The following is a 27,713-nucleotide window of genomic DNA, read 5'->3' on the forward strand; positions in this document are numbered from 1 at the left end:
ATTTGTCTCATCGTTGCACTCATTGAAATTGTGTGCAGAGCAGCCAGTATGTTTAGTAAATACAGTATTTAGCATGTAATGAACTGAGATTTTTACTGAAACGGACTAAGGCCACAGAAAAAAAAAGTGAAAAGGCTTATTGCTTTAGTTTTTTGTGTGCTAAACGTGATTGAAACAAATAACTGACTTATCTAGTAGTCCAAAAACAATTAGACATCACAAAAATACTAAATATTCTCTAATTACATTTGCTCTGTTTTATATCATTGTAAAATTAATATCTTTCAGTTTGATTTTTTGATTGTTGGTCAGACCAAATAACACACGCATTACACTCTGAACTGGTTACAGTATGGTTTTTTGTTTTTTTTTACTCTTTTCAAACATTTCAACAATTAAATGATAATGAAATAATGATTAGTAGCAGTGATTAATATCAGGCCTAGTTCCATCCATGTCAATGTTTTACATATTTTTCAATACCCTCTGACAGTTAGAAACAACAGCTATCATCTGCCAAGATGTTCTGTCACCTCCTACTCTTGGATCACCCATGTCCTGTTTCTTTCAATAGAGCCAAACACACAATTCAGTTGTTCGCAAAGACACATTTTTGTTCTGTTGTCAGACAACTGTATCATTATGAAATATCAAGCAAGAGTCATAAACTGTACCTTGTAAGCAAGGATACGGAGTAAGAAATGTTGCATTTCACATTAGTACCTCGCCGGGTGCCTTTTAATCATACTTAACTGTTACTGACAAGCTCTGTTTTTCAGTTCTGTTACTACAACAGGAGGATGTTTTTGTGTTTATTCACTTTTGGATTTTCCAATCCTAAAGCACCTTCTTAATGGTGTCAAAACCTAGCTCTGTGTAGATGGAATGAGAAAAAGATGCATTTTCAAATGTGACTAGCGAAATGACAGCATTTTAAAATGACTCTATGAGTATGTGTATCTATATTTTTGAATCAGAAGATGGGTAGTTCGGTGTCCGGCTTCTCCAGTCTGTATGTCTGTAAGTGATCATTCAAACAATTCCTCTGGTAATTCCATTCCATTGCATTTCAATGTGTAGGGTAAGCATGAATAACTTAATTTGTGAGCATTTGTATGCATGCAGGATGTCCACAAATATAACATGATATTCAACAGTCTTGCATTGGGCTCAGCTAATAGCCACTTGTAAATTGCACGATCATTTTTAACCTGTGTTTATATCTCTGTATTGGTTAACAAGGTATTTGTATTCGTATATATTTTTTAAGGATTTGGTATTTTTCTATTGTTGTTCTCTATTCTGTCTTCTGTGAATGTTTTTTTTTTTTGCATTTGTATGTGTGCATGTGTGTGTCTTACAAGCTACTATATGCCTTCATTTCCTTTGGGAAGAATAAATTATCTATCTATCTATCTATCTATCTATCTATCTATCTATCTATCTATCTATCTATCTATCTATCTATCTGTCTATCTGTCTGTCTGTCTGTCTGTCTGTCTGTCTGTCTGTCTGTCTGTCTGTCTGTCTGTCTGTCTGTCTGTCTGTCTACCTATCTATCTATCTATCTATCTATCTATCTATCTATCTATCTATCTATCTATCTATCTATCTATGATAGCACACAATTGGCCTATGAAAATTTACAATTAACCTGCATTTCTTTGGACTGTAGGAATGAATTAGAGCTCCATAATGAAATATCCCAGCTATATATAAAAAAATCAATTCAATTAATTTGAACATATACAGTGTGCACATGACTACAGAAGTTTTTTCACAGGCCCAAAATATTCAAAACATCACCTCAAACTAGCAAATCAGATTCAACAGATCTGATTATGGTCTGGTCACAGAACTATGCATATTCTCTGCACTGAAACTATTCAGTCTTCCAGTCTTCTTGTAAACTTGAAATCTACTGGGAGGATATTGACTCCCTGTCATGCAGAATGTGTTGTTGGTGTGTAGTGGTGACCGTCTGGACAGCAGCAGTGTGTTGGTGGTGATCTTGGGAAAGCGTGGTGCTCCCTGTGCAGTCAGCGTGTTGATTTGGAGCTAACAATGTTGGTACTGTTGGACTCAACTCCCAGCAGGGGCTCTCACACTTTGTATGTGTGTGTGTGTGGTGCTGGGTTCCCACTGGGGACTGAGTCAGTTTGTGTGACCCTGCCACACAGGCCCTTAGATAATACAGCCAGCTGATGAGGTTACCCAAACGGCAGTGGAGGCCCAGCATGTTGCTAATGATGAGAGGAGTGTGGGGGGGGTGGGGGGGGCACAGATTGGGGCAGAGGAGGGTGACTCTGTTTGGTCAGAGATATGACTGTGTGTGTGTGTGTGTGTGTGTGTGTGTGTGTGTGTGTGTGTGTGTGTGTGTGTGTGTGTGTGTGTGTGTGTGTGTGTGTTAGGGGGGACACCTGCCCCACATTAGGCGAGAGAGGCTCTGACCTTAGCTGCTATAATATCAGTGCAAGCTCTGATCCCCAGATCAGGCCTTCTTGGTGTTTCAGAGGGGTGAGGGAGTGAGGGGAGATGAGGGGGGAGTCATTCGTTCATTGTATGACCGGTGTCCCCTGCCCTGCCTCCACCAGTGCCACTGCCCATTGAGGGGTGAGTAATGTGAGTAATGGAGAGTAATAGGGTCCAGATAGTGAGTGTGACCATAACCCTATTGTATCCTGTGTCAGCGAGGTCAGAGGTCGCCCACTGCGCATACTAGTCCCGGCCCCGCCCGACCCATTTGGGCCATAAATGAGTTTACCCAACACTAATTACCGAGGCCTGCCAATGGGCCACGCTGCCTAACGGGCCTGACAGCTGCTTCTATGCCTCACTTAGATATTCCCCCCCCCCCCCCCCACACACACACACACACAGCGCTGTCCTGTCCTGTCCTGCCACCCCTTTAACCCCCATGCACACACATTCACACACACAAACACACATCCCAATCCTCACCACATGTGTGTGCTGATGCCAAGAACATCCCTTACAGTGTGGGTCGCTGGGTGGCATTTTTACATATCCGTCCTCGTAGAAATCTCATTTGAAGCCTTAATCAATCAATTTCATCAGAGTTTATTGTCACATTTATTGTCACACATCAAGCTCGTAGGTACACATCTTAAACTGAAATTTAAGGTGAGCACAAAGAAACTTCTCTCCTTCAGCAGATGTAAAAAAACAAACAATAAAAACTAGAGAAGTGACCTTTCTATTAGAAAATGTTCACATAATCTTGCATCCAACCTTTACTCTAGAAGGTATTTCTAGAGGTTCAATATACCTGAAGAAGGTCTGATATATACAAAAGCTTGTATATATTAAAGTATCTTTATTGAGCCAGTGAAGACAGTGTCACTTCCTCTTTTTAGTACGTGACCACTTCACCAACGCACCTGTGACAAACACTGTGTGCACAAGTGTTTTTGATGACTCTATAAGGTACTTAACCTTTCCAAAGGATAGGTTTGGTTTAAGAAGTTATGGGACAAAGGAAGTAGTGGCTTTTGCTTTTCTTGCATGTATATTCATACAGGCCCTGGTGGTCTAGGGTGCTGACCAATAACTGCATCCTTGGTTTGTCGTTAGTCTAACAAACAGATGGAATGGTTTCATGCAGTATTTTCTTCAGGCCTGAGTAGTGTCAACAGATCTTCTTTTCAGGCTCGTCGACATTAACAATCAGGATCTCCTCGGTGGCATCTGCGTTTATTGTGCTGATCATTAACTGTAACATCCAGGTTTGTGTCCAGCCAGGGATATTATAATAATGCTAATAATAGTGAAAACATTATTTCAAAAACAGGTTACAAAGTGGTAGACAAAATAATCTGACACGGTCTACTCACTAGCTGCTCTGGAGTTCTGATAGTATCAGACACGGTTCCTCAGTTGTCATGGAACTGTTTCTGAGACTTTTAGGGCCTTCTCTTCCAAATTGAAACAGTTTCACAGATCAACAATGAATGTCCCTGGAATTTTCTTACACCACTACACTACAGTAGACCTTGTTGATCTGTAGGTTGCAAATGACTTATTAGCAATGTTATTGTTAATAATGTTATTATACAATTATTTTCCTATCTAATTGTCTGTGCTTAGGCAATATTTTTGTGTATTATTGCTGAAATGATAACAGTTTATAATTTAGTTGGAAGTGATGACAAATCTGATAATTGATTAAAGATCCCCTTTAAATGGAATCAGCCTGTGAGTGTTGTCCATGCTGGAATAACACATTTGTTTCCTGGCTTCAGTTTCCTGTGCCCGTGCCCTCAGAGCTGCCCAATCACCTGTAAGGATTATACTGACATGGACACTGACATGGCTTTCTGTTGAGATAGTGTTAAATAATGGTGTGAGTGCATTTTCAAATATTTCTCCACACTGCAAAGGTAAACAAATATATAGTATCACAGCGTCCTTGTCTTTTGGGCATTTTATAAGACATCAGGACACAATATTGGACATCATCAAACTGTATTTTATTCTTCATTTATATGTATTTTTAGATTGAAGTTATAATTTTTCTCTATGTGTCTGTCTCTGGGTCTCCATAAATAGTATTCTCATCCAGCATTTGTCACTTACTATCTGTGTGTGTGTGTGTGTGTGTGTAAAAGACTAGCCCTCCCCCCTGTCCGTCAACCCTATAGGAGGGCGCTAAGCCCTGAGACTCAGGTCCAGCCCAACAGAAGCCCCCCTACCTCCAGCACCCTTGGTCACCACCCCACCCTCTACATAGCTTCTAACACCCAAACACACCCTATCAGCCCTCTCCCACAGCGCTCCTCCCCTCTCCTTTCACTGCTCCTCCACCTCTCCACATGCATGGCATTCACCGTGCATACCTAGGCTGCTAATTCCAACCTGCCACTCCAATCAAAGGATCATGAGTGTTGTAGTTCTCTTCTCTTTTCTTCTGCTGGGAAACAATGTGTGATGGATAGAGGCAGGGATGTGGGTGGGTGGGTGTGCTGCTATGTGACAGCAAGGAGAATCCTTATTTAATCATCTTTTCTTTCTTTTTATTACTTTTTATTTATAGGAGTTATTCAGGTTGTTAATACAGAACTAGAAAAAGCAAAACAAAAGATAAATACCAGACACAGAAAAAGAAAAAGAAAGCAAAAAGAAAACACAAATAAAACAGAAGTCCAGGGGTGGTCCATAAACCAAGGCAAGTTTGCCTAATCCAAGACAGAATACTGCGCATGATACATACAATAATTATGAATAGTCTCATGGGCTAAATAAGCACGCCATTTTTGCCACCTTTTTTTACCCAGCTCTTTTTGGAGGCGTATGGAATAGGTTGTTTTCTCTAACACATGTAGATGTTTTACAATGTTAACAAATGTAACCATCTTTTTTAACACTTGGTTTTGTCTTGATAAATAGGTATATATGTGTATGAAACTGCTAGACAAGCCTCACATGCCTGTGTGTGTGCTCTCTCCTCTAGAGCCATCCACAATTACTGATAGACATGTGTGGTGCACTCTCATGTGAAGATGTGATAATAACAGTTGTGTAACATTGGCAGAGCTGCCTCTATTATGATGACATTGTCTTGCTTTTCTGCTCATTGTTAAAAACACAAACTCTTAGTGATTCTTTACAGTATTATGGTTTATATATTTAGTTTCTACTTCAACATTGCTAAGGATTTTTTTTTAAAGAAGCACAAAGAATTGGTTAAGAAATGCTCTTAATGTCATTTTTCAGTTTTATTTTGATTGTTATTGATGTGCCATGTTAAGTATACTGTGGGAATACTATAGTAAGTCCATGACAATCAAAACTATTTACTATGAGAAACAATTGTGCAAATGTCAGCGCTGCTTGTATTCTTCTGCTCCTGGCAGTGAGTAGAACACACCAAAAGCTGATCACTGTCAGTGAGCACAGATTGCAGTCATCCTGTCCTCAGACTGTGATGTTTAACATTCTGAGAGGTTTATTGTACTGATTCAAGATACAACTGCAGGTTGACTGTGACACTCAGCCAACAGGCTTTATGTAATGTGACATTTAGGTGGCAGGAAATTAGGCTGTGTGGCAGTTAAGACTGAGTGCAACACCTTTTTCTGATCCTCTATGTATATATAAAGCTATTATACTGTTTTGCTTGTATGAACATGTCCTGTGTGGTTATACTGGCACAGTGTGAGTCTTTGTGCCATGCAGGCTTCTGATCAATCTGACTGAGCTGATATCTGTTAAAACATGGGGCTGAGATTGATCCATGTGTCATCTTTTCCTGTTAGTATGGTCTACTTCAGATTATAACAATGAGGTGCAGATGATCATATTTATTGTCATTAACATCCTGGATCGATAGATTTAAATGTTTTTTTGTGAGACATTGGATTCTCTGTCTGTAACTGCTACTCTCTTTCTCTCTGTGTGCAGCTCTTTTGTGACGGGCACTGCGTGCTGTGAGAACTTCTCCCCCCTTCGCATCTGGGATGTTGAACGGTAAGTCATGAAACAGCTCAGACATGCTGCAGCCTGAACATCATCCAACACACTCAATTACTCTCTGTATTAATTCTTATTAACCATAATAACAGCAATGCACACTATTATCCACCTATTCAGCTGCTGCATTTATCAAGGACCCTGTCACACGGGATAAATTAAATGCAATGTTGCAGAAGAATCTTTAAAATCTAAAGCTTATTAAAGACTAAAGCATACTAATGAATTCTGGTGATGCCAGTTGTGACTGAGGCACATCTTGTAATGGTATGAAACAGATCATTGCTCTGGATGGGAATAAATAAAATATGGTTCAGTAGGAGATTTTGTACATACGTTTGTAAACAGGAGCAGCATCAGAGCAGTTTAGATAAAAGATACATTGAAAACTGCATCGAAAAATATGATTTCTGAATCTAATCAAATCTAATTGAGTTGATCACTGGCTCTACTGGAAGTGGTGATACCATTCTAACATTTAACTTGAACATTTAACTAAAGCACTAAGTCACATACACAAGGATATTCAGGGTGTGTAATCTTAAAACCTTTAAACAGCTGCACCAATCACAGTGGTGCACAGACAAGAGAAATTCTTTACACTTTGAGTGCTTCCCCACTCGCATCTCTTCCTACCATCTTAACTCAGTGGATGCTACAGCTCTTAATGCAGACACTGCATCAGATAAACCGTTCCTGAAACAAAAAGGTCAGATATACAGGTACATGCACTGCTGCACAACATTACTCCTTGATACTTGATAAGCATCTACAGTATATTGACACATGCAATCCAGACAGTAAGTATTTGGACAGTTACACATTTTGTTATTCAGGCTCTGTGCTTCAGCAGATTGAATTTGAAATGAAATAATGGATACTACATTAAAGTTCCATGTTTCTGCTTTAATTTGAGTAAGTTTAAATCATTCTAGAAAGCACTGTGTGGGAAATATAGGACCCAAAGTTGATGGCAATCGGACAAATTCACATGAAGTCAAACAAAATGATCATATTTAATATTTAGTGTACAATCTTGTGCAGTGAATGACTGGCTGAAGTCTTGGAGCTATAGACATAGGCAGACGTTTTGTTTCATCAGTCCATAGAACTATGTTCCATAACTCTGCTTTCTTTTTGCATGTTTTTGTGAACTGCAGTCTTGGCTTCAGTCTGTTTTGAGGCTTACCAGGGGGCTTGAATCCTCTAAGGTTCTGGTCATCAAGTCTTCTCTTGATCGTTGACAAGGAAACATGTCCGCCTACATCCTGGAGACAGTTCTTGAATTGCTGTGCAGTCATAACACTAACATGCTTTTCTGCTCATCAAAGTTGTGCTCCTTCTCCACATCTTTCAGTTGCTCACCCGTATTTTTTTAGAATGAACCCAACTGTTGACTTTGGCAAACCTTTGATATCTCTGATAGATTTTTGCTTCTTTTTTTTTAGCTTGATTATTCATATTGACAGACAACTCCACCTCATTCTAAATGGCAACTTCAGCTTGGAGTGAGATTTTGCTGGAGGGGGTTACATGGAGAGAGGAGTCAATCAATCAATCAATCAATCAATCTTTATTTGTATAGCGCAAAATCACAACAAAGTCATCTCAAGGCACTTTACACATAGAGCAGGTTCTAAACCGAACTCTTCAGGTTTTAGTATTAAAGAGACCCAACATTCCCACATGAGCAGCACAATGGCAAGAAAAAACTCTCTTTAAACGTGAAGACACCTCAGACAGAACCAGGCTCAAAGTGGGAGAACATCTGCCTCGACCGGTTGGGGTAGAGGGGAGAGAGAGCAAGAATAGGAGAGAGAGAGAAGAATATAGAAAATAAACATTGAAGCTAGAAGGTCCGGGACTGGAATCTGTCATCCGGACGTCTACAGGCCCAGATTACCTGTGAGACGAGAAAGCACAGACAACTAGTTTAGGTTATTGATGCATTAATAGTACATGAATGTTAATGGATATAGATAGATGGATAGAGAGAGAGAGAGAGGAGGAGAGAGGAGCTCAGTGCATCATGGAGGTAGGAGTCCCCCGGCAGTCTAAGCCTATAGCAGCATAAACTAGAAGCTGGCTAACTATAAGCTTTATCAAAAAGGAAAGTTTTAAGCCTACTCTTAAAAGTAGAGAGGGTGTCTGCCCTCCGGACCGAATCTGGGAGATGGTTCCACAGGAGAGGAGCCTGATAACTGAAGGCTCTGCCTCCCATTCTACTTTTAGAGATACTAGGTACCACAAGTAGGCCTGCGTTCTGGGAGCGCAGTGTTCTGGTAGGTACATAAGGTATTATAAGCTCTTTAAGGTATGATGGAGCCTGACCATTAAGAGCTTTAAAAGTGAGGAGAAGGATTTTAAATTCTATTCTAGATTTTACGGGAAGCCAATGCAGTGAAGCCAAAATAGGAGTAATATGATCTCTCTTTCTAGTTTTTGTCAGAACGCGTGCAGCTGCATTCTGGACCAGCTGGAGAGTCTTTAGAGACTTGTTAGGACAGCCTGATAATAATGAATTACAATAATTCAGCCTAGAAGTAACAAATGCATGGACTAGTTCTTCAGCATTATTTTGAGACAGGATGTGTCTACGTGAATATTACGCAGATGAAAATAGGCAGTCTTTAAATTTGTTTTATATGGGAATTAAAGGACAGATCCTGGTCAAATATAACTCCTAGGTTCCTTACAGTAGTACTGGAGGCCAAAGTAATGCCATCCAGAGTAGTTATATCATTAGATAATGTGTTTCTGAGGTGTTTAGGGCCAAGCACAATAACTTCAGTTTTTTCTGAGTTTAATAACAGGAAGTTACAGGTCATCCAGGCCTTTATGTCCTTAATACATGTTTGTAGTTTAGTTAACTGGTTGATTTCATTAGGCTTTATTGATAAATATAATTGAGTATCGTCTGCATAACAATGAAAATGTATTGAGTGTTTCTGAATAATGTTTCCTAAAGGAAGCATATATAAGGAGAATAGTATTGGTCCAAGCACTGAACCCTGAGGAACAACATGTCTAACTTTTGTTTGCATGGAGGATTTATCATTAACATTTACAAACTGAAATCTATCTGATAAATATGATTTTAGGAGTTTATTGGATAGCAAACCTACACTCCAGATAAACCACATAGTTTGCTATTCTTCTATGAACTATGCTCCTGACCAAGCTCCCATCATTTGACAATCATATAATCTTGCATTTCTACACCACCTAAACTCTTGGATTAAGTCCAGAAACAGCCACCTGCGCTAGTATAGGTTAGTTAATTGAGGGTATCCTGAAAACCATGAATTCACCAATAACAGTATAATTGGGTAGATCAGAGGATGACATGATTATTAGAAGAATGGCCATTTCATATTTGAAATGTTTTTCATCCCATCCAACCCTGCTCCACCTGAGAAACAACCTGGCGAGCTCAGAGTTGCACTGATTGGAGCCAGTTGGGGGGAAGCAGGGTCTTTTATTGAGAGATTGATTTGAGAGATATTAGAGTTTTTTAGAAACCCTGTAAAATATAAACCAAAAATGTAAAATTATGTTATATTACTAGATTTCAGCAATGATTTTTAAGACACAAACCTAAAAACCTATTATTGGAAGTCACACGTTTCAGAGTGACACAGAACAAGTGTCTGACTGCCTTCCAATTTTTTCATGTAAAACAAAGCATCAGTGTATGAATGCAGCAGTGACACAGTATGTGGCCCTTACTGATACAAAAGCAAATGCAACGCAGGTTTGAAAACACCCTGCACCCTGGAACTTGTCTTGAACAAGGAGCAGTTGAAAATGAGGGTGTCTGAAAATTCCTGTCTTTGAAAGGCGAGGCTTAAACCTGATCCATTCCTTACAAGGTTGCTGTAATTCCCAGCTTTACCTGGGCCAATTAAAACAGGCCGACACAACACAACACACAAAAAGCTGCTTCCTGCTGCCAAATGGCCTGGAAATCTGAGGAGGGGGGGTGGGGGGGGCAGTTACATAGACAGACTGAGGAGAAGGGATGGGTGGGCAGGTTATTTTGGAAGTTGCAGGTGTTGAAGGAAATTGGTTTGGATTGGAACATAGTTACCAGGTGTAGGAGACCCAGATTATTCATCCCTTTAGAGTCCAAGTGATGTTTTTTTCTCCCTGGCCAGACATAAAAATGAAATGTATTTATCATGAAACAACATGATCACATAATCTTCAAAAACCATATTGAAATCTTATCAAATATCTTGTGCTGTCAATACTTTCTTGGCTAATACTAAGATAAGTTAAAGAAAACAGTTAATAAGGTTCAAATCAATGCAATTCAATTCAAATTGAAAGAGAAACCCAAGTTGTATGCAAGGTTAAACAAATAGGTATTTTTTATCTTTGGCTACAGAGTGAGTCTGGCTCTCTGTAGGTAGGTAGTTCAAAGGTTAGGGGCATTATATATTGAAAAAGTACATTTGTTCTGTCATTTTTCAATATTCATCTTGATAGAAACAACCCTACTATTACATTTCTCACAAAATATATTTTCTGTTGCAGGTTCGTAGTATAAACAGAACTTTAAGAGAAAGGGTTGAACACTTCAACAAAACAGTAGCATAGTTCATTACATACAACACACACACAATAATCATCAGTCCCTCCTACATTTATCATTTTGATGAAATGAGTTATTTCTTGTCATGCTCTCATTTTGCAATCACACCTCATAAAATGTCAGCAGCATTCTCTAATAACTGATGAAACTGATATGGAACTATCAGAAGAAGAGGCAAGCTCACACTCAAAATGGTTGATGAAGATTTTAACAGTAAAATGAGTTTTCAAATCCATTAGTTTTTCATCTTGTGAGAGAACAGAAAATACTCTTACCCTGTCATGACTGTTGTCTACAACAGTGATAGCACCTCCTCTGTAAACTAGCTGACAAACACAAGTGAGCACTCTTTCTGTGACAATCATTTCATGCCTGAATAAAGATATAGTTATAACAGATACCTAATGCCGGACTGCCCCTATTCAAATAAATGTGAGGGCTTTTCCCACACGACTAATGCCCATCTGAACACCGCCTAACAGATAGATGATGCCAGCAATATTAACAATTCAGAGTCTGAAAAGGGCTTCTGTTATAGCTTTCCATGAGCTGAGTCTAGCCAATAATCCACCACAGTACAGTACTACAGTAAGACATGAATTAGCATTCCAGGGAGGGCAGTGTTTGTCATATTATAACGTGTTTCTAAATAAATTTACCTTACACAGACTTTAATGGCAGGCACGATTCAAGTGAGGTCAAAGTCTGAGGTGTCTGAAGCGTCTTTGCTGCTTTTGTCCTGACATACTGTAACTACATGAATGCAGACACCTTGAGTGTTTAATTGTGATTTTCTATCTGATAAACAGCTGAGCAGCATACCAGGCTGGGTGTGGGTGTAGTCAGATGGGTGCAGGGTGAGGGTGATCAGGGTGCATTGTTCATAGTTACTGTTAGCGTCTTGTTTGTTGCTGCTTCTTGTCTAATTCTCAGTGGATTGTAGATGCTGACAGAGACTGAATATCACAGAATGTGAGATGCTTCTTATGAGCAGTCATGCAACAGGTTGAACAGCTAAATCAGCTTCAGATAAGAGATATTATTGTCTGCTGGAGGATGTTTTACTAATCAGGAGCTACAGTGTGTGATTCCACAAATGCTACAACTCGTTGAAGAAGACTTTGCATTAAAACCTTAGTAATTCACTTGAACATTAGTCTGTACTTTACATTATTTCTTAGTTAATATAACATGCATTTTGTTATAGTTTTCGTTTTTTCAATGTTTACTTTTCATTTAGTTTTACGGTCTAAAAACAAATACTCTTAGTCATAGTTTTCGTTGATAATGTTAACACTGAAGTAGAAGTAACTCACTACTCACTATTCATGGTGAAGAATCTGAATTGATTTCTTAATATGTCAATATTCATTCATTTGAAATGGATGCCCTTTGTGTTAATGCCTTACTTGTGAGGAATCCACACACACACACACACACACACACACACACACACACACACACACACACACACACACACACACACACACACACACACACACACACACACACACACACACACAGTCCACCCTCAATTCCAATACCTTCAGTCACCTCTTCCTCCCACACACACCCGTCAACCCACACACACCTTGCAGCAGCACCTACCAGCATCAGTCTCAACCCTGTGCATTAGCACAACCGCATGTCCCTTTGATTCAAGATCCATGTGAGCCAAAACATCATAAACAAGACACTGTTACACCTGCAGCGCCAAACAGCAGCTAGCAAAACAGCTGCTACCACAGCGAGATTACAGAAAAGAAAACCGCATGCTTCCAGGAAGCATTCCAGCAGTCAATTCCTATCTTAGTGGAAAATAGTGGTGTCTCTGTGTGAGATGCTTACAGGTTGAAGAACAGACTGATATGCCAATGCTTGTAGCCTTCACTGGCTAGACTACTGCAGGCATTAATGAGCTACTCAAATGTTATATTCTCTCTGTATGCTGGTTTGTGTTGTTTATACTCATCCAAGTAAGAAACACCACTCTGTATCATGGGAGAGGGCTGTGTCTTTTCGTTGTTTGTTGGAAAACCAGTGTGACTGTGGCTCACTAGCTTTTTTCAGAGCTTTTATCTTAAAATGTCCTGATCAAGTTTATTTGGCCTGATCCTGTTCTGAGTCCATTAATGTTGGCTACGAGTCTGATCTGCTTTTTATATTGACCTAAATGACACAGCTGCCCAGTACTCAAGGATAGCCAGTCCAGTGTGTAAATAGAGTGACTGCATTAATACAAAATGATTTAAGTTGTCTCTTCTTCAGATAAGCCAGAAGGTCTACAACAATGGGCAGTTTATTATTTTGTCAAAGGGCCAAGTGATTGAGATAATCCAGAAATTGATAATGCTTCGTACAAACTCATCTTTTATAATACTATGTACACTACCAGTACAGGCTGATGGTTTCATTTACAGAAAAGAATAAACATTTAAATTCACATCACTATATCGGCCAAAAAATAACAATTGTATATTTTCCTCAATTCAGCCTCAGCCTGGTTAATAGTTTCACTTTTTTTGTTGACACCTATGAGTACAAGTTGAAAAACATGCATGGTAATACACAAACATGATGGGATTCCCATAAAGCCCCGACTACCATTCAGCCTTTGTGGCTTTTATTGTAATTAAATGTAACCCTTTCTCTTTTTTTTTTCTGTCCTGCAATTAATTCTTTTTTTTGCATCTCGGTGGCACAAAGAGTTCTTATGATCAGCCATATAGAGAGGGATCCCACACAAATGGTGCCATCAGAGCAGCACCCCAACTTTTCACATTGTCTTTGCTCATGGGCATCAAAGAGAAAGGATTCCTGACCATCACTCCCAACTCCCAAGATGCCCCTCTGTTTCTTCAGAAAGGGAGCCCTCCTTTTTTTATAATCAAATGGCCAGACTAGGATTCCTGGCATTCCTGACACTGAAAAGAGTGGGGTTAAATGTCTGCGTTGGGGAGGACACTCTGTTATACAAATTGCAGCGTTATTGTCTTTGTAGCGCACACGTGTGTGTGACATTTTGAAGGTGGTCATTGTTGATGGGTCCCAGCAGCCAGGACCCCTCCTCTCCACTGTCTCTGCCAGGAAAGCTAACATTCCTGCAGCACTGAGCTCAGAGGTGCAGGGTAAATTGGGTGGACATGCAGCAGGTTGCGTGGCTCCCCTCTGTTTGTTTTAGGGAGTCAAAACCTCAGCAGGGCTCCTTTTCTCTACCTGTCTGACAGCTTTTGACGAGAGGGCCTGTTTCCCAGTGCGTCCCCAGGCTCCTGTTTAGAGCTCAGACTTAACTTTACAAAAGCCTCCGACCACTTCTGTCACAAAAAACACACACACTGCTTTTCTTTAGCTTTCCCCACACTAAAGGATAATGCCCTCAGCTTCTTCTTTTTTTTTCAATGTTCATTAATGATTCCTTTCAAAACGTGTGTGTGTGTGTGGCCCCTAAAGCCAACATGACTCCTGCAGTGAGACCAGACAGGCTTAAATCAGGACTTAGACCCTATGTGTCACACAGCCAGTAGCCCCTTCATGACAATCACTAAGTCTGTGCCCCCCAGGGCCACCGTCTACCCATCTCACAAAGTAGCTGCCATACTGCAGCTCCCACCGCTTCTTTCTCAAGCAGCAATTATTTATCTCAAAAACTGTTGATTCCCAGTTCAATCTTTGTCATTTTAATTGCATCTTTTTGCAACAGCTTTAAAGGTTGAATTTTGCCAGGGTTATGGTGAGGATCAGGGGTCGGGTTACAATTATTTTTGTAGTTTGGGCCATCTAGCATTTCTATTATTACATTGCAATTAATTTCAAATTAAACAAGTCACACAATTTCTGTCCACAGTGAAAGGTGAAGAAACATGATCAGGCAGGTTGTTCAAGACACCAGTTTATTCAGATGATGTCAACCACTTTATTTGGAGGACAAAGTGAACGTGGGCACACTTTAAATGTCACTAATTATCTCTAATTCTTTCCCACCTGGACTAATACAACTAGAGTACCTCCTCACCTGGAGCCCCTGTCTCTGATACCATACATCTCCAGCTTGTCCAGAAAGCTGCTGCCTGCCTGATTCTTCAACCTCCCAAGATTTTCCCACATCTGTCTGTTCACCACTCTGGATCCTGCTGCAGTTCGCAACCAATTGAAGACTCTGGTACTAGCCTGCAGAAAGGTAAAGGGAACTACTCCGTCCTACCAAGTCATGCTCTGACCTACCTGCAGCCTGTTGCTCCCCTGCTTCTCAAAAGCTGGGTTGGTAGTCATTCCCTGGACCATGTGGTCTCTGCTCTGACCCCACAGTGATGGAATGAACTCCTCACTGAAGTCACTGAGCATCTTCCACCACGCACTGAAAACCCCCCTAAACTTTTGAGCTAAATGCGTTCATTGTGAAAAACGTTGTATCATGTCTAATTTCCTAGAACAGCCAAAAACATATTATTACATAGTACATATACATACGTCATGTTCAATGCTAAATATATGTAATAATAATTTTAGCTTTATTTATGATTACATTAGGTACTTTTTGGGTTTCTTATCTGACTACAGTGACAGCAGTATTATTATTATCGATCGAAATGATAGAAATATGAAAATAAGACTCCTGAATAACAGAATTATCCTTTAATGGGATGTCAGGGATGGAAGTTACTGGACCTTGAGCATTAGTTTGAGATGGCAGAGGAGGCAACCAGCCAATCCCCTGTTGACCACAATGTGGGTTGCAATCATAGACTGTATATAAAATGGACGTAACATCTGTGACGTCACCCATTGGTTTGTGGACTGCTGCTTGGAAGCGAATAGTTTCAGATCTGGGCAGCGCCATCTTGAAAATTTCCGGTGCATGCTGGGAAAAATAAAAACAGGGATTCTACTTATATGGGCATCAGGAGGAGCAAGAGGCTGTGAACCAATCAACCTGTCAATCACGACGTAGCCACGCCCTAATGCATACCCTGCTTTATCGTCAAATATAAAATCAGGGAGGCCAAAATTTCACAAATGAACATCATACTGCATTGAAGAAGGCTTTAAACTAGCGATTGAGACCATAAACACATTTACTGAGGTTAGAAATCAAGTGAGAAGTTGGTGAATTCTCCATTGACTTGTATAGAGACGGAAGTCCTTTTGACACCAAAACGGTCGCCCCCTGGTGGCCTTTTGATAAAATGCAGTTTTAAGTTACTTCCGCGTTGGCCTCATTTCAGAGGACCAGAACTCCTCGCCTGATTGCAATGGAAGAGCGTGATGTTTGTTGATGCTGCAGGAAGTGAAGATTGCAGAAACAGAGATTCATTCTTAGGGCATTATTTACTAAAGGTTTGCATGTGTAAAAACGTGTGCAAACTTGACATCACCTGCAAAAAAAATGTGCAAGCTGATCTACTACTTTCAACTGTGCAAGATAATATGTGCTGTTTACCATAATGAATATGTAATATGGGGCATTTTAACCCCAGTGTGCAAAATACAGGTAGGAGAAAATGCAAATATTTTAATTTAGCACACACATTGTGATTTACCAAACTCAAAAGTCATTTTGGTGACATTAACAGCTTATATAAATAATACCTTTGAAGGACAGGTATTAATCGGCTGCTCACTGCACACAGATGACTTCTGTTACTGTAGAGACGAGGAGACGGTGGCACAATGACAGAATACGCAGATAATGGATATTTTCTACCTGTGTTAATATTTTTGGAGTGGAATATTTTTGGTTTTACTAACAACGTTGACTTTGTCACAAATAATCTCCCATAGAACGTTTTTTCCTGGTAATATTTTTTTGCTATACCTCAGTATATTCGTTAACCTCTTCCACTAGAACCTATAATTCCATGAGATCAGGTTATATTTTGTGCTTGCAGGCTTTCTGCTCGTAAACAGTGTTAACATTGTTTAACTCCATGCTTACTGAATCTCAGCACCTGTATGTGTCACTGCCTGTTGAGTTGTAGACTGTCTACTTTATGTTTGAATGAATAGACCTTGTATAGTGCTGTAAACCACTGTTTCTATCTTATTCCTGTGTAACAAAGACATGGCACTGAGACAGTGCACCTGGCCTGTCAATGTTTATCAGTGGTGCTGCTGAACTGTTTGTCAGTCGATGCAGGTAGGGTGCTTCATGCTGTCCTTGGTGCTACTCCACCACTAAGTCCATCCCTGACCTTGTATTAAGGTTATCTTGTCATTTTTGTCAATATCAGATGTCTCCATTGGTATTTAGTTTTCATGTCTCTTTGCTCATAATGAATCCGATTTCTTGGCTTTTCCATTGTGGCTGAGATTTAGTTTGACAGCAGTTTGTGTGGCGTTCCAGGTCATTCATGCCCTGTCTTCACCTCCTCTCCTCTCCTCTCCTCTTCTCTCCTCTCCTCTCTCCTATGTCAGCTATGTCCCTGGTGTGATGTCTTTTACAGGTTGGCCATATCCCATGGGGCCCTTTCTTGTCTGTCATTGACCTTTGAACCTCCCACTTGTCCAAATATTAGAACTTCATCCTCAATGGCATGTCGTGACAGTAAAGTTTTGCAATAGACCATGCCCAGTTTCTGTTGCTCTAATATTGATCTGCGGGCTGATCTCAGTGTCAGTCAAGTTCTAATAAAATGTCCACTCTATACCCATAATACACTTTAAAAACACAAAAATAATTTTTGTTCCATGTTCATTGCTTTCGTCATGATTTAAATGTATACAATATCAACATCGCAACAAGTGGTGTAATGGTATGTTTTCATTCCAAGCCATTCAGTCCCTTATGCCACTTTCTTTGGTTTGGTATAGCATATGAACCAAATAATTACTGACAAATGAATGTGATTATCTCATTAGAGTCATGCCTCAGAATGTTGTTTGGAAGTGATGTGGTTTCACAAAAATTACAAATCAAGTTAGACTTACTGTCGCTAAAAACAAGGAAATGTGCTGAACCATTTGTATCCCAATGAGCAGAATGCATCTATTGCCGAGATTGAGTTGGATGTAATGTTCCTTCACACGTACATCACTCAGACATCCACTAATAATCCACAGCTCAGCACCAGTCAGTAGAACATTTTATATTTCTCTTCTTGTCCACAATTCAGATCCAAACCAACAATGAATTGATCCAAGTATACCTGATATGTCTTATTCCTCTGTGTCATTTTTGTCCAAAAACACATCAATGATCCACACTGTTGCACTGGATGACATGTTCCTTCATCCCCAATGAACACAGACATTGTACTTATTTTCAACCCAGTCACACACACACACACCGTTTTCAAACTAAATGATAAAAATATACTTTCTGTGTTTCGTCTCTGCTGAACTGAAAGGTTACTGATCCATAAACCCAAAACCAAGGTGCATACTGGTACATAATGTGTAGGTGTGTACAACATAATCCACAGGCAGTATGGCATCATATAAACTTACATTTCCACTGATTTAGGGACTGATGACTTTAACAGGATCTGACATTGTCCCCCGTGTGATTTTTACAGCTTACAGCCTGTGATGGTGTGCTATCCTGAGTACATCACTAACCCTTTGAGGACAGACTGTGTGTGATGGTTATGACTCAGCCAGTCAGCTATGTTTTAGAGCCTTCCATGTGACACTTTCCAGTCAGGCATGCTCGAGGCCAGACTCAGGTATTTAACATTATGGACCCAGACAAGCAATAGAAAGAATGGTCAGATCAGAACATTGGGCCGCTGCTCACTAACAGATACAGTCATTTTGACAGATTATATGCTTATACCTCCATCCTATAATCACATGTGGCCCCATAAAAGCCAGTGACCTACCAATTTGAGGATCCCTGCTGTTTTGCACTGTGCACTGGCTCATTGCATGGTGCTATTACTGGCTTTAAGATCCCTGCACAGATGTCAGATCCATTTTATGGAAACTTGGCTCTCATTTTCTACTCACATTCAAGTGTTTGTGACAGAGTCTGACAGTTTATCTCACAAAGCCTAAGACTGTAATCATCATGTTTGAAGGATTTTAGTGAGTAGGGTTATGAATTGAGGATCTCACTTTAGTTAGAGTGGTAGTACTGTGGTAGAGACATCATTATTTAGTTATGAATGAACAGGCTCGTATCCCTTCTGGATTGAATGAGTTTCTTTTTGTGCGGCATATGCTAAGCTCTCTGGTTTTAGTGGTAAGGGGAAAATGAGGGGTCACTACCCCACACAGACACAAACTCAGCCTCATCATGGACTCCCCATTGGCCAAGGATTAGTCATGAGACCCTGGCAATGAGAAAGCTCTCACCCAATAAGGCGCCCTGTGGAGTTATCCCTGGTCCAATAAGAAGGCCTCCTGGGGTAAGGCTGGGAGATTACCAGCCCAAACCTGTGGATTGAGCCCCAGGGCGAGGCAGGGGGGCACAAGTCTAAGCATAGGGCTACTCGGTTTCCAAGGCCAGCGGCCTCCTTTAAATGGTTGCTACGGGGCAGGTATCAAACGTGCAAGAGTCGCACACAGTCACGGTCATGGAGGGTATTAAATGGCAACAAAGAGACAGTTATTCTGCAATAATTCGCCCTGCTGAGTGCAGGTTATTCTCCAATAATCAAGAGGCGAAGAGCAAGCAGGACAGAGCTGTGATCACAAGAGCATGGTGCTGTCTGTCTGTCTCTCTCTCTCTCTCTCTCTCTCTCTCTCTCTCTCTCTCTCTCTCTCTCTCTCTCTCTCTCTCTCTCTCTCTCTCTCTCTCTCTCTCTCTCTCTCTCTCTCTCTCTCTCTCTCACACACACACACTCTCACACACAGAGGTCACATCACATCAACCTGGAGACACAAAGTTTATTTATCACTTGCTCATACACACTTTACCTCTCTCACTCACACATTCACTCTGTGCACTAATCCAGACTGTTGAAACAAACAGGCACTTTGTCAGTCAAAGTATGTTATGTTAAAGAAAATACAACCTTAACTTTTGTATTTCTGAAAAAAAACATGACAAATGTTAATAATAGTGATGATAGTAAATGACCTAATTATGTGTGATATCTGGCCATAGAAATGTACAAATGTAACTCAGCAGATAGAAAATATGATAGCATTTCTATATTCAGGTTGTAGATAAAATCATTCAGTCATTCACTGCTCAGGTCACCATTACTTCAGTATATCTTCAGGATGTCAAATAGTTATTTGTTGACATCCAGTGAGGCTGAATATCATTTATTGCAACTTTCATGTGAGTCAGGCAGGTCTGAAATGTGTTAGATCAGCATCGCACAGCAGCTTAAACAATAAGTGCGTCTCCAAAGTGAGAGAGAGGCTGTGCACATTTGTAGTCCTTATGGATGCACACTGAGCTCCATCAGCACTGTTATTTTTATTTTTAAATCCAAATAGCCCACTTGCACTGCTTCACAACATGCTTGTGTGTTGGACAGTTTTGCTAACATGGCATGGCTCAACCCCACCTTCCAAAGTTGAATTTATTGTCACAAAGACTAGAATAAAGAATACATTTTAGTTAAAGACAAACTGTAGATTATATAATATATTAAATAGATACTGATTTATTTCTCTGAATATTGATTAATTCCTATTAAAAATAGAATTAATCACATATTTAAATTAGTAAGTATTTTACCATTTTAAAGTCCATTTATGAATATAATTTTGTCTTGTTCTTTGATTTTCCACATATCACGTGATTAATTCATATATAGGCCCAGAGAGTTCTTTCATATTTCACGTTGTTCACATGTTCTTTTTGTCTTCCTCCATCCCTCTCCACCAGGCTGGAGTGTGTGTGCAGTCTGGGCTCAGAGTTTCGTCGAGGGGCCGGTGTGTTGGACATGGTGTTTGAGACGCCTTTCCAGCTCTTCACCTGTGGCTATGATACCTTCATTCGTCTGTGGGACCTCCGCCTCAGCCCACGGTACATCCACATCTGTCTCTTGTCAGGTTTAATTCCACAATTTTCTGTTGTGACCATAAACTCACATGACATTTTGTCAGTATGCAGCAATAAAAACTGACCGAGTTGCCCCAGCACAGCTACAGTGAGTGAATTATCAAATTAAATAGTGACATCGACAGTACATCACTCCTTTACACATTATACCTCAGACCACTGATGACACTGATGTCAGGTCCTTAGGGGGATTTACATCCTACAGTTAAAACTTATAAATGGCTATAGGCTGAATCCAGGATTCATAGACAGAATATGTCAACATTGTGACACTGATCATTTTTCATTTTGATCTTGACTAAATGGAGGAATTTCCTTAAATTTATACGATATTGATACGATTATATAATATTATTTCTCATATTTAAGGCTGGGCCAATGTGACATTTTTCAAACTGGTTTGATAGTAAGCCAAACCGGAATGATCCAGTAATAGCAGATTTGGTATGGTGTGGAACGTAATGAGAGGCCATGAAAGAGAGTGTGGCAGGGGTCAGGACCACTGAGTGACACATCATGGTTTTAGTTGTTTCAACAACCATTCCGCTTAACTTTTCTTTTTGTGTTGAGGTGATGTGTGTAGCAGTGTTTCTGGGCAGCCAGAAACACTGCTACACACAGCATGACTATGTTATGCTAACCATACTAGCTATGCTAACTAGATGCTAGTAAAATGATGGGGTGGACAGCAGCAGCCCGGTCAGTGTTGGAGCGTCCTTGTGAGACACTTATGCATCTTATGCACGCAAATGTGACACGCAAAAGTTTGGACGAGCAGAAAGCTGCAAGCACAAAATGAAATGTGATCAGGTTCTAGTGGAAGAGGTTAACTAATATATTGAGTTATAACAAAAACTAATATTACCAGAAAAACCCACATATGGGAGAGTATTAGTGACAAAGTCAATGCTGTTAGTAAAACCAAAAATATTCCACTCCAAATATATTAGCACGGGTACAAAATATCCATTATCTGCATATTCTGTCATTGTGCCTCCGTCTCCTCCTCTCTACAGTAACAGAAGTCATCTGTGTGCAGTGAGCAGCAGGTTAATACCTGTCCTTCAAAGGTATTATTTATAGACGCAGTTAGCATCAGAAATAATACCTTCAGGTTTGGTAAATCACAATGCGTGTGTTAAATAACATATTTACATTTTCTCCTCCCTGTATTTTTCACACTGGGGTTAAAACGTCTCATATTACATATTCATTATGGTAAACTACTAAATGGACAGCGTGTACTATCTTACACAGTTGAAAGACGCAAACCTCAGTGCACCGCGTTCAGTCACAGGCTAGGATTTTGCAAAGACTGGGGATCTTGCAGGGTCACTATTCTTTTTAAGATTATTTACAATAATGCTCTGGGTTAAATTTACAAGAAGCAAAATGTTGACCAATTGAGCAGAAACAAGAAACAGAAGCTGCTTTTGGGCACAGCTGCCCTGTGTGCATAGGGTTTGGTCTAAAAAAAAAACAGCCAAAAGAAAATGAAAATGAATGAATGAATTCATTATTTAAGTTATAAGATACTCACATTACAAAAGGTGTCGTCCTATCATTTGTATTTTTACAACTTTAAAACAGCTAGACAGTTTTAGATTTTTTATAAATAATACAGATTATATACATAGAAGTAACATAAGATGTGATGGAGAAGTGCAAAAAGTAGTATTTCAGTTGGAGTATTTCTGTTTGGAAACCCTACAAACTGCATGAAGTACAGTAGAAACAGCAGCAGCCTGGACAATTATACAAAAGCAGAAAATCACAGGTTTAATTCCTCCAACCAGTCTGAAATCATGTAGTTCATGTACTGCAGACACTGAGCAGCTGACAGTTAGAAGAGGTGAGATTATACAGAGAAGTGTTAGCTTTTTCTGAGTAAATAAATGTTAACGTGATAAGGGAAGATCTAGAAACACAAAATAAAAGGCATCATGTGTCAACAGTCTTCTTGTCAATTTGTATAATCCATAAAGATAAATTGTATTTGTGTACAAACTTTACACTTTGGATTTTGTCACCTCAACTCACTCCCAGCCTCCCTTGGTTAGCTGCACTATTTTAGTAGGAGACGATCATGGTAATGAAAGGAGAACCATTTCAGAAATTAGGATTTCTCACTAAAACATATACTGGTTGGTCAATCAGATACAAGCCGAGTTAAACACTGAGAACACTGTTTGAATTTATCGGAACTTCAAGACAAGAAAGAGTTTAATGACTCAACTCTAGGAAAACTCATGATTTTTTTGCAACACTGGAAATTTGTCTTGAACAGTGAAATCGTTGGAAAAGTCATTTTGTGTAAGACTGGTATTTAAAGTCTCATAACGACAAATGCTGGTTCTGTCAGTCTGCATAAAATCGAACCAGACTGCAACCCTACTAATATCCTTTACTAATGAACCTGAATCCACAATGTTAGGTGAGAAATGTATTCTGATCTCAAGTCCATCCACCAGCTATCCTAGGTTAGCCTGGTTCCAGACATCTACATTTGATGCTAAGATAAGATGGACACAGCTCTGCAGGTGAACAATAAAACAGTTCAGACTTATTACGGGACTAATGTCATTTTGTCTGTCACAGAGTATATCAGTGACAAGTCAGTCATATTCCTATTTCAGCATATTCATACACAGTTTGTCTTTTGCCAAAATTCACTGTCTTTAATTGTGACCTTTTTCATTGAAACCTTCACAGTTTCTTCTTGTCAGGACATAAAAACTTCAGAAATAACATTTAGGCGCAGGTGTAAAATCATTCCATGCCTGCAGCACACCCTGTTCTCTTCCAGTATGTGAGCACAAGCTGTATGTCCATACTAATGCAGCAGCCCTCACTTCAGTGTAAGGCAGCAGGGTCTGTAACATGATGGGGAGGGTAGCATTTATTTTGGACAGCAGGGGTTCTGGCTGTATTTTGGGAGGGATCAGTCAAGTAAGACAAATCAGATCTGATTGCCAGATTGCTCTGGGGACTTTGAAAGGGGCTGGGTCGGGGTGAAGGTTGGCAGAGGGGGGTCCCTCTTTAAATATCAATTATTTATACGGTCAAACCTAACTGGCCTCAGGAGGCTCCCAGGGTCAGCCAGGAGGTTCAGGTTGTCTGGAAGTTAGGGCTTCACACCAAAAAGAAATTCACTGTGATGGACCAAAAACAAAAACAGATACAGATATTGTACGCTTCCATGGTGCTTAAAAGATCTAATTAATCATCCGTTGGATCTCTGTCTGAATGATATATGTAATACAATATTGTGGTTTCACTATATTCTACTACTTTCATACATTTTCATATTCAATTCAGAAAATGTTAATAGATAAAATATGACCGCATTACACGCAGTATTTCATAACATTAATGGTCATCTGTAGAAATGCCATAAATGAGCTCTGCTCATTGGTTTATCAACATTGCCCATACAGATCTGATAACTGACCTTTCACTTGAATCATTTTGTAACCATTCGATGTTATCATGTTGCCCTTCTACAAGTTACTGATGTCTAAAGCAAATTGTAATTGAGAACTAACAAATTATGTTCTTAGTTTTTATTTTACACATACAATGAATTGATTTGACTCATGTAATACATTATAGTGGAACTCTTGTCAGTGCTCTTTGGTGGGCAAACTGTGAAGAAGACACTGTTTCTAAATGACCTCAAACATTTCTTTGACATTACTGTAAGGACACTTCTGGGTATTTATCAGCCAACATACACACCAATAGCAATATATAAACCAATAGTGGATGATATATTAATTAAGTTGTTTTTTTGGCATTATTCTATTTATAACTATGCAATATAGTCCAGCTTTGCCTCTGAGATGCTATCTGTCCATTGGGTTACATAATGCTGATACTATGGTTTCTCACCTTAGTGAAATGTAAAAGCAAAATATCCTTGTATTGTGGAGGTCTTACAAATCGAAATGTGTCACTTTCAGCATGCAAGGTGTGACCTCCCCCATAGAGGTTTGCTAAAATTAGAGTATGCATATGTGTGTGTGTGTGTGTGTGTGTGTGTGTGTGTGTGTGTGTGTGTGTGTGTGTGTGTGTGTGTGTGTGTGTGTGTGTGTGTGTGTGTGTGTGTGTGTGTGTGTGTGTGTGTGTGTGTGTGTGTGTGTGTGTGAGTAAGAGAGAGAGAGATAGAGAGAGAGAGCCTCCAGACATCTATGCTGCCCCATTGTCTGCCCCTGGTGTCTCTCCATCACTTATTGATGAGGCTGCACTAATGGAGGATCAGTGTCTATTGGCAGAAAAATACTTATCCCCAAAATACTTCCCTCTCTTAACCACAGTCACCACCACCCTGCCCTGCTGCTATCCCAGCCTCTCTCCCTCTCTCTCTCTCTCTCTCTCACACACACACACACACACACACACACACACACACACACACACACACACACACACACACACACACACACACACACACACTTTTGGGGACATTACATAGACTTACATTCATTTTCTAGAGACTTACTCCGACCATCACCACAACTTGCCTAACCCTACAGCTTTTGTCCCCAATTAGACAAGCCATTGCCAATTAACTGGTCTTTAGTCTGAAATGTGTCCCCAAAAGTAGCCTATGAAAGACTCCCCCCTCCACACATACACATACACATACACACTCACCTCCCTGTTACCTACAGTATACTTTTCCTGTAAACAAGGGATTGAGTTTCTGCATTGTCACCAAACCTGCACAACATGCACACAGAGATGTAAGCTCACCTGTGATGTTGTGGTTCTGTGGTTCACATAGTTTTAGCTGTAGGCAGATAGTGTTACTATTCCAAACTTTGTGCTTGACTTTGTTAAGAAAAAAAGATTTTTAATATAAAATCATTGGCCAATTAGACAATTCCCTGCGACCCAGATTCAGACAACCTAACAGAAGATTTTGTTATGATGTCATTTTTAAGGTCTGTGAGGAAGTTAAATCAGTGTGTGTGTGTGTGTGTGTGTGTGTGTGTGTGTGTGTGTGTGTGTGTGTGTGTGTGTGTGTGTGCGCGTGTGTGTGTGTGTGATAAACCCTGCCATCTTCCCAACAGGAAGTGTGTGATGGAGTGGGAGGAGCCTCATGATAGCGCTCTGTACTGCATCCAGACAGATGGAAATCACATGATAGCCAGCGGCTCCTCATACTACGGTGTTGTTCGACTCTGGGACAAACGGCAGACTAAATGCCTGCAGGTGTGTACTGTACCTAAGGATGAATTATACAATGTGAAGCATAGATAGTACCTTACCTACCGTCGTTTAAATATTTAAGATACCATTTTACCATTTATAAACAATAATACCTAAGTTACTGTAATATGATTACATGTTTTGTTTGTTGCACAGTTCTTCCAGCTGAGTTCAGACAAAGTGAGCAGCCCGGTGTACTGCCTTAGGTTCAGCAGCTCTCACCTGTATGCAGCCCTGGCCACCTCCCTCCACTCCCTGGACTTCAGACACAACCCCATCCCCATCAGATGACACACACACACGCACACACACACACGCACACACACACACACACAACCTATCAGTTCAATAAAGCTGTTTATTTTCAGAATCAGCGTTTCCCATTTGGGTGGAATTCCTTATTATAATTGAGCAACGAATGAATATGACTTTGGCATTTAACTAAATGTTTCTAGACAGACTAACATCAGCCTCGCTGTTAACTAACTGTTAAAAATCATTTCAATACAGAGCACCCTGGTAGCCGAGTGTTCAGTACAGAGTTGGAGTCATGTGGTTAGACAAGCTTATCATAAAGATTGGAAGCAGTGGGAACCCAAACAACTGCACATTTAGCATCAGTTAAGCCTGTGTGGATATCTGGTTGGTTTTTAACAAGCTCAGTCAGCTCTGGGTTTTCCTATCCAGCTACAAGCATGTTCATGTGAAAGAGGAGGGTTGTTAATTAGAAGTAACATCATCAGAACCATGAATGAAGTACATGTGAGATGACATGAAAATTCTGTTTTGGGGGCAAAAAAAGTCATATTTATTGAAGTGAAACATAAACGAGCCTGTAATCATACAATAGAATAAGATGTAGAAACACTAATAATTTAATATATTAAAACTAGGCTAAGAATTAAAATAAATACATGTATTATTATATACGACTTAACTATAGAGTATTTTTTGCTATTTAGTTGGACTGATGAGATCTATCTGACCAAATGATTGCATTCATATTCATGGGGGCAAGTTAACAGTGTATGGATTATTTATTTCATAAAATACAGTCTTTCATATTTATTTCCAGTTATCATGACAAAGATGTCTCATGTTATTCTGACTGCAGTGATGAGGTCAGAGTGTAAAATCATCCACACTGTCAGCTGTCACTCCAGGGATAAAATTGTCTTTATGTGTTCAGTGTCATAAATGAGCTCTCTGTTAGAAGCTCTGTTTTAAACCCCAAGTGGAAATAGAAAGTCTGGAAAAATAAAATGTCTCTACTGACCTTTTAAAATTAATATTTCTAATTTTTACCTGTTGCAGAGCAGGTTAACTGTTAATAAGTTACCATGGTGATGTGCCCTGGTAAGAAGTGAACCACCGTCTATAGACTGAAAACCCCAAGTTAAACTTCACTAGTTACCTCACTAACTACAGTCCCCTGGACTTATTATCCATAAGATA

At 39.8% G+C, this 27,713-nt stretch overlaps 1 protein-coding gene across 1 annotated transcript in view; it reads left to right on the plus strand.

Moving 5' to 3' along the window:
- The window catches only part of fbxw4 (F-box and WD repeat domain containing 4), a 57,668-nt gene extending 31,095 nt beyond the window's left edge, over window positions 1-26,573 (plus strand). Inside the window, exons 6-9 of the mRNA XM_062430440.1 lie at window positions 6,421-6,486; window positions 20,868-21,008; window positions 26,120-26,261; window positions 26,415-26,573. Coding sequence (XP_062286424.1) covers window positions 6,421-6,486; window positions 20,868-21,008; window positions 26,120-26,261; window positions 26,415-26,549 — 484 coding nt within the window. The 3' untranslated portion in view covers window positions 26,550-26,573. The remainder of the gene's footprint in view (window positions 1-6,420; window positions 6,487-20,867; window positions 21,009-26,119; window positions 26,262-26,414) is intronic.
- The last annotated feature ends 1,140 nt before the right edge of the window (window positions 26,574-27,713 follow it).

This window comes from Scomber scombrus, chromosome 12, assembly GCF_963691925.1.
Source record: "Scomber scombrus chromosome 12, fScoSco1.1, whole genome shotgun sequence".
In the NCBI taxonomy this organism is placed as follows: domain Eukaryota; kingdom Metazoa; phylum Chordata; class Actinopteri; order Scombriformes; family Scombridae; genus Scomber; species Scomber scombrus.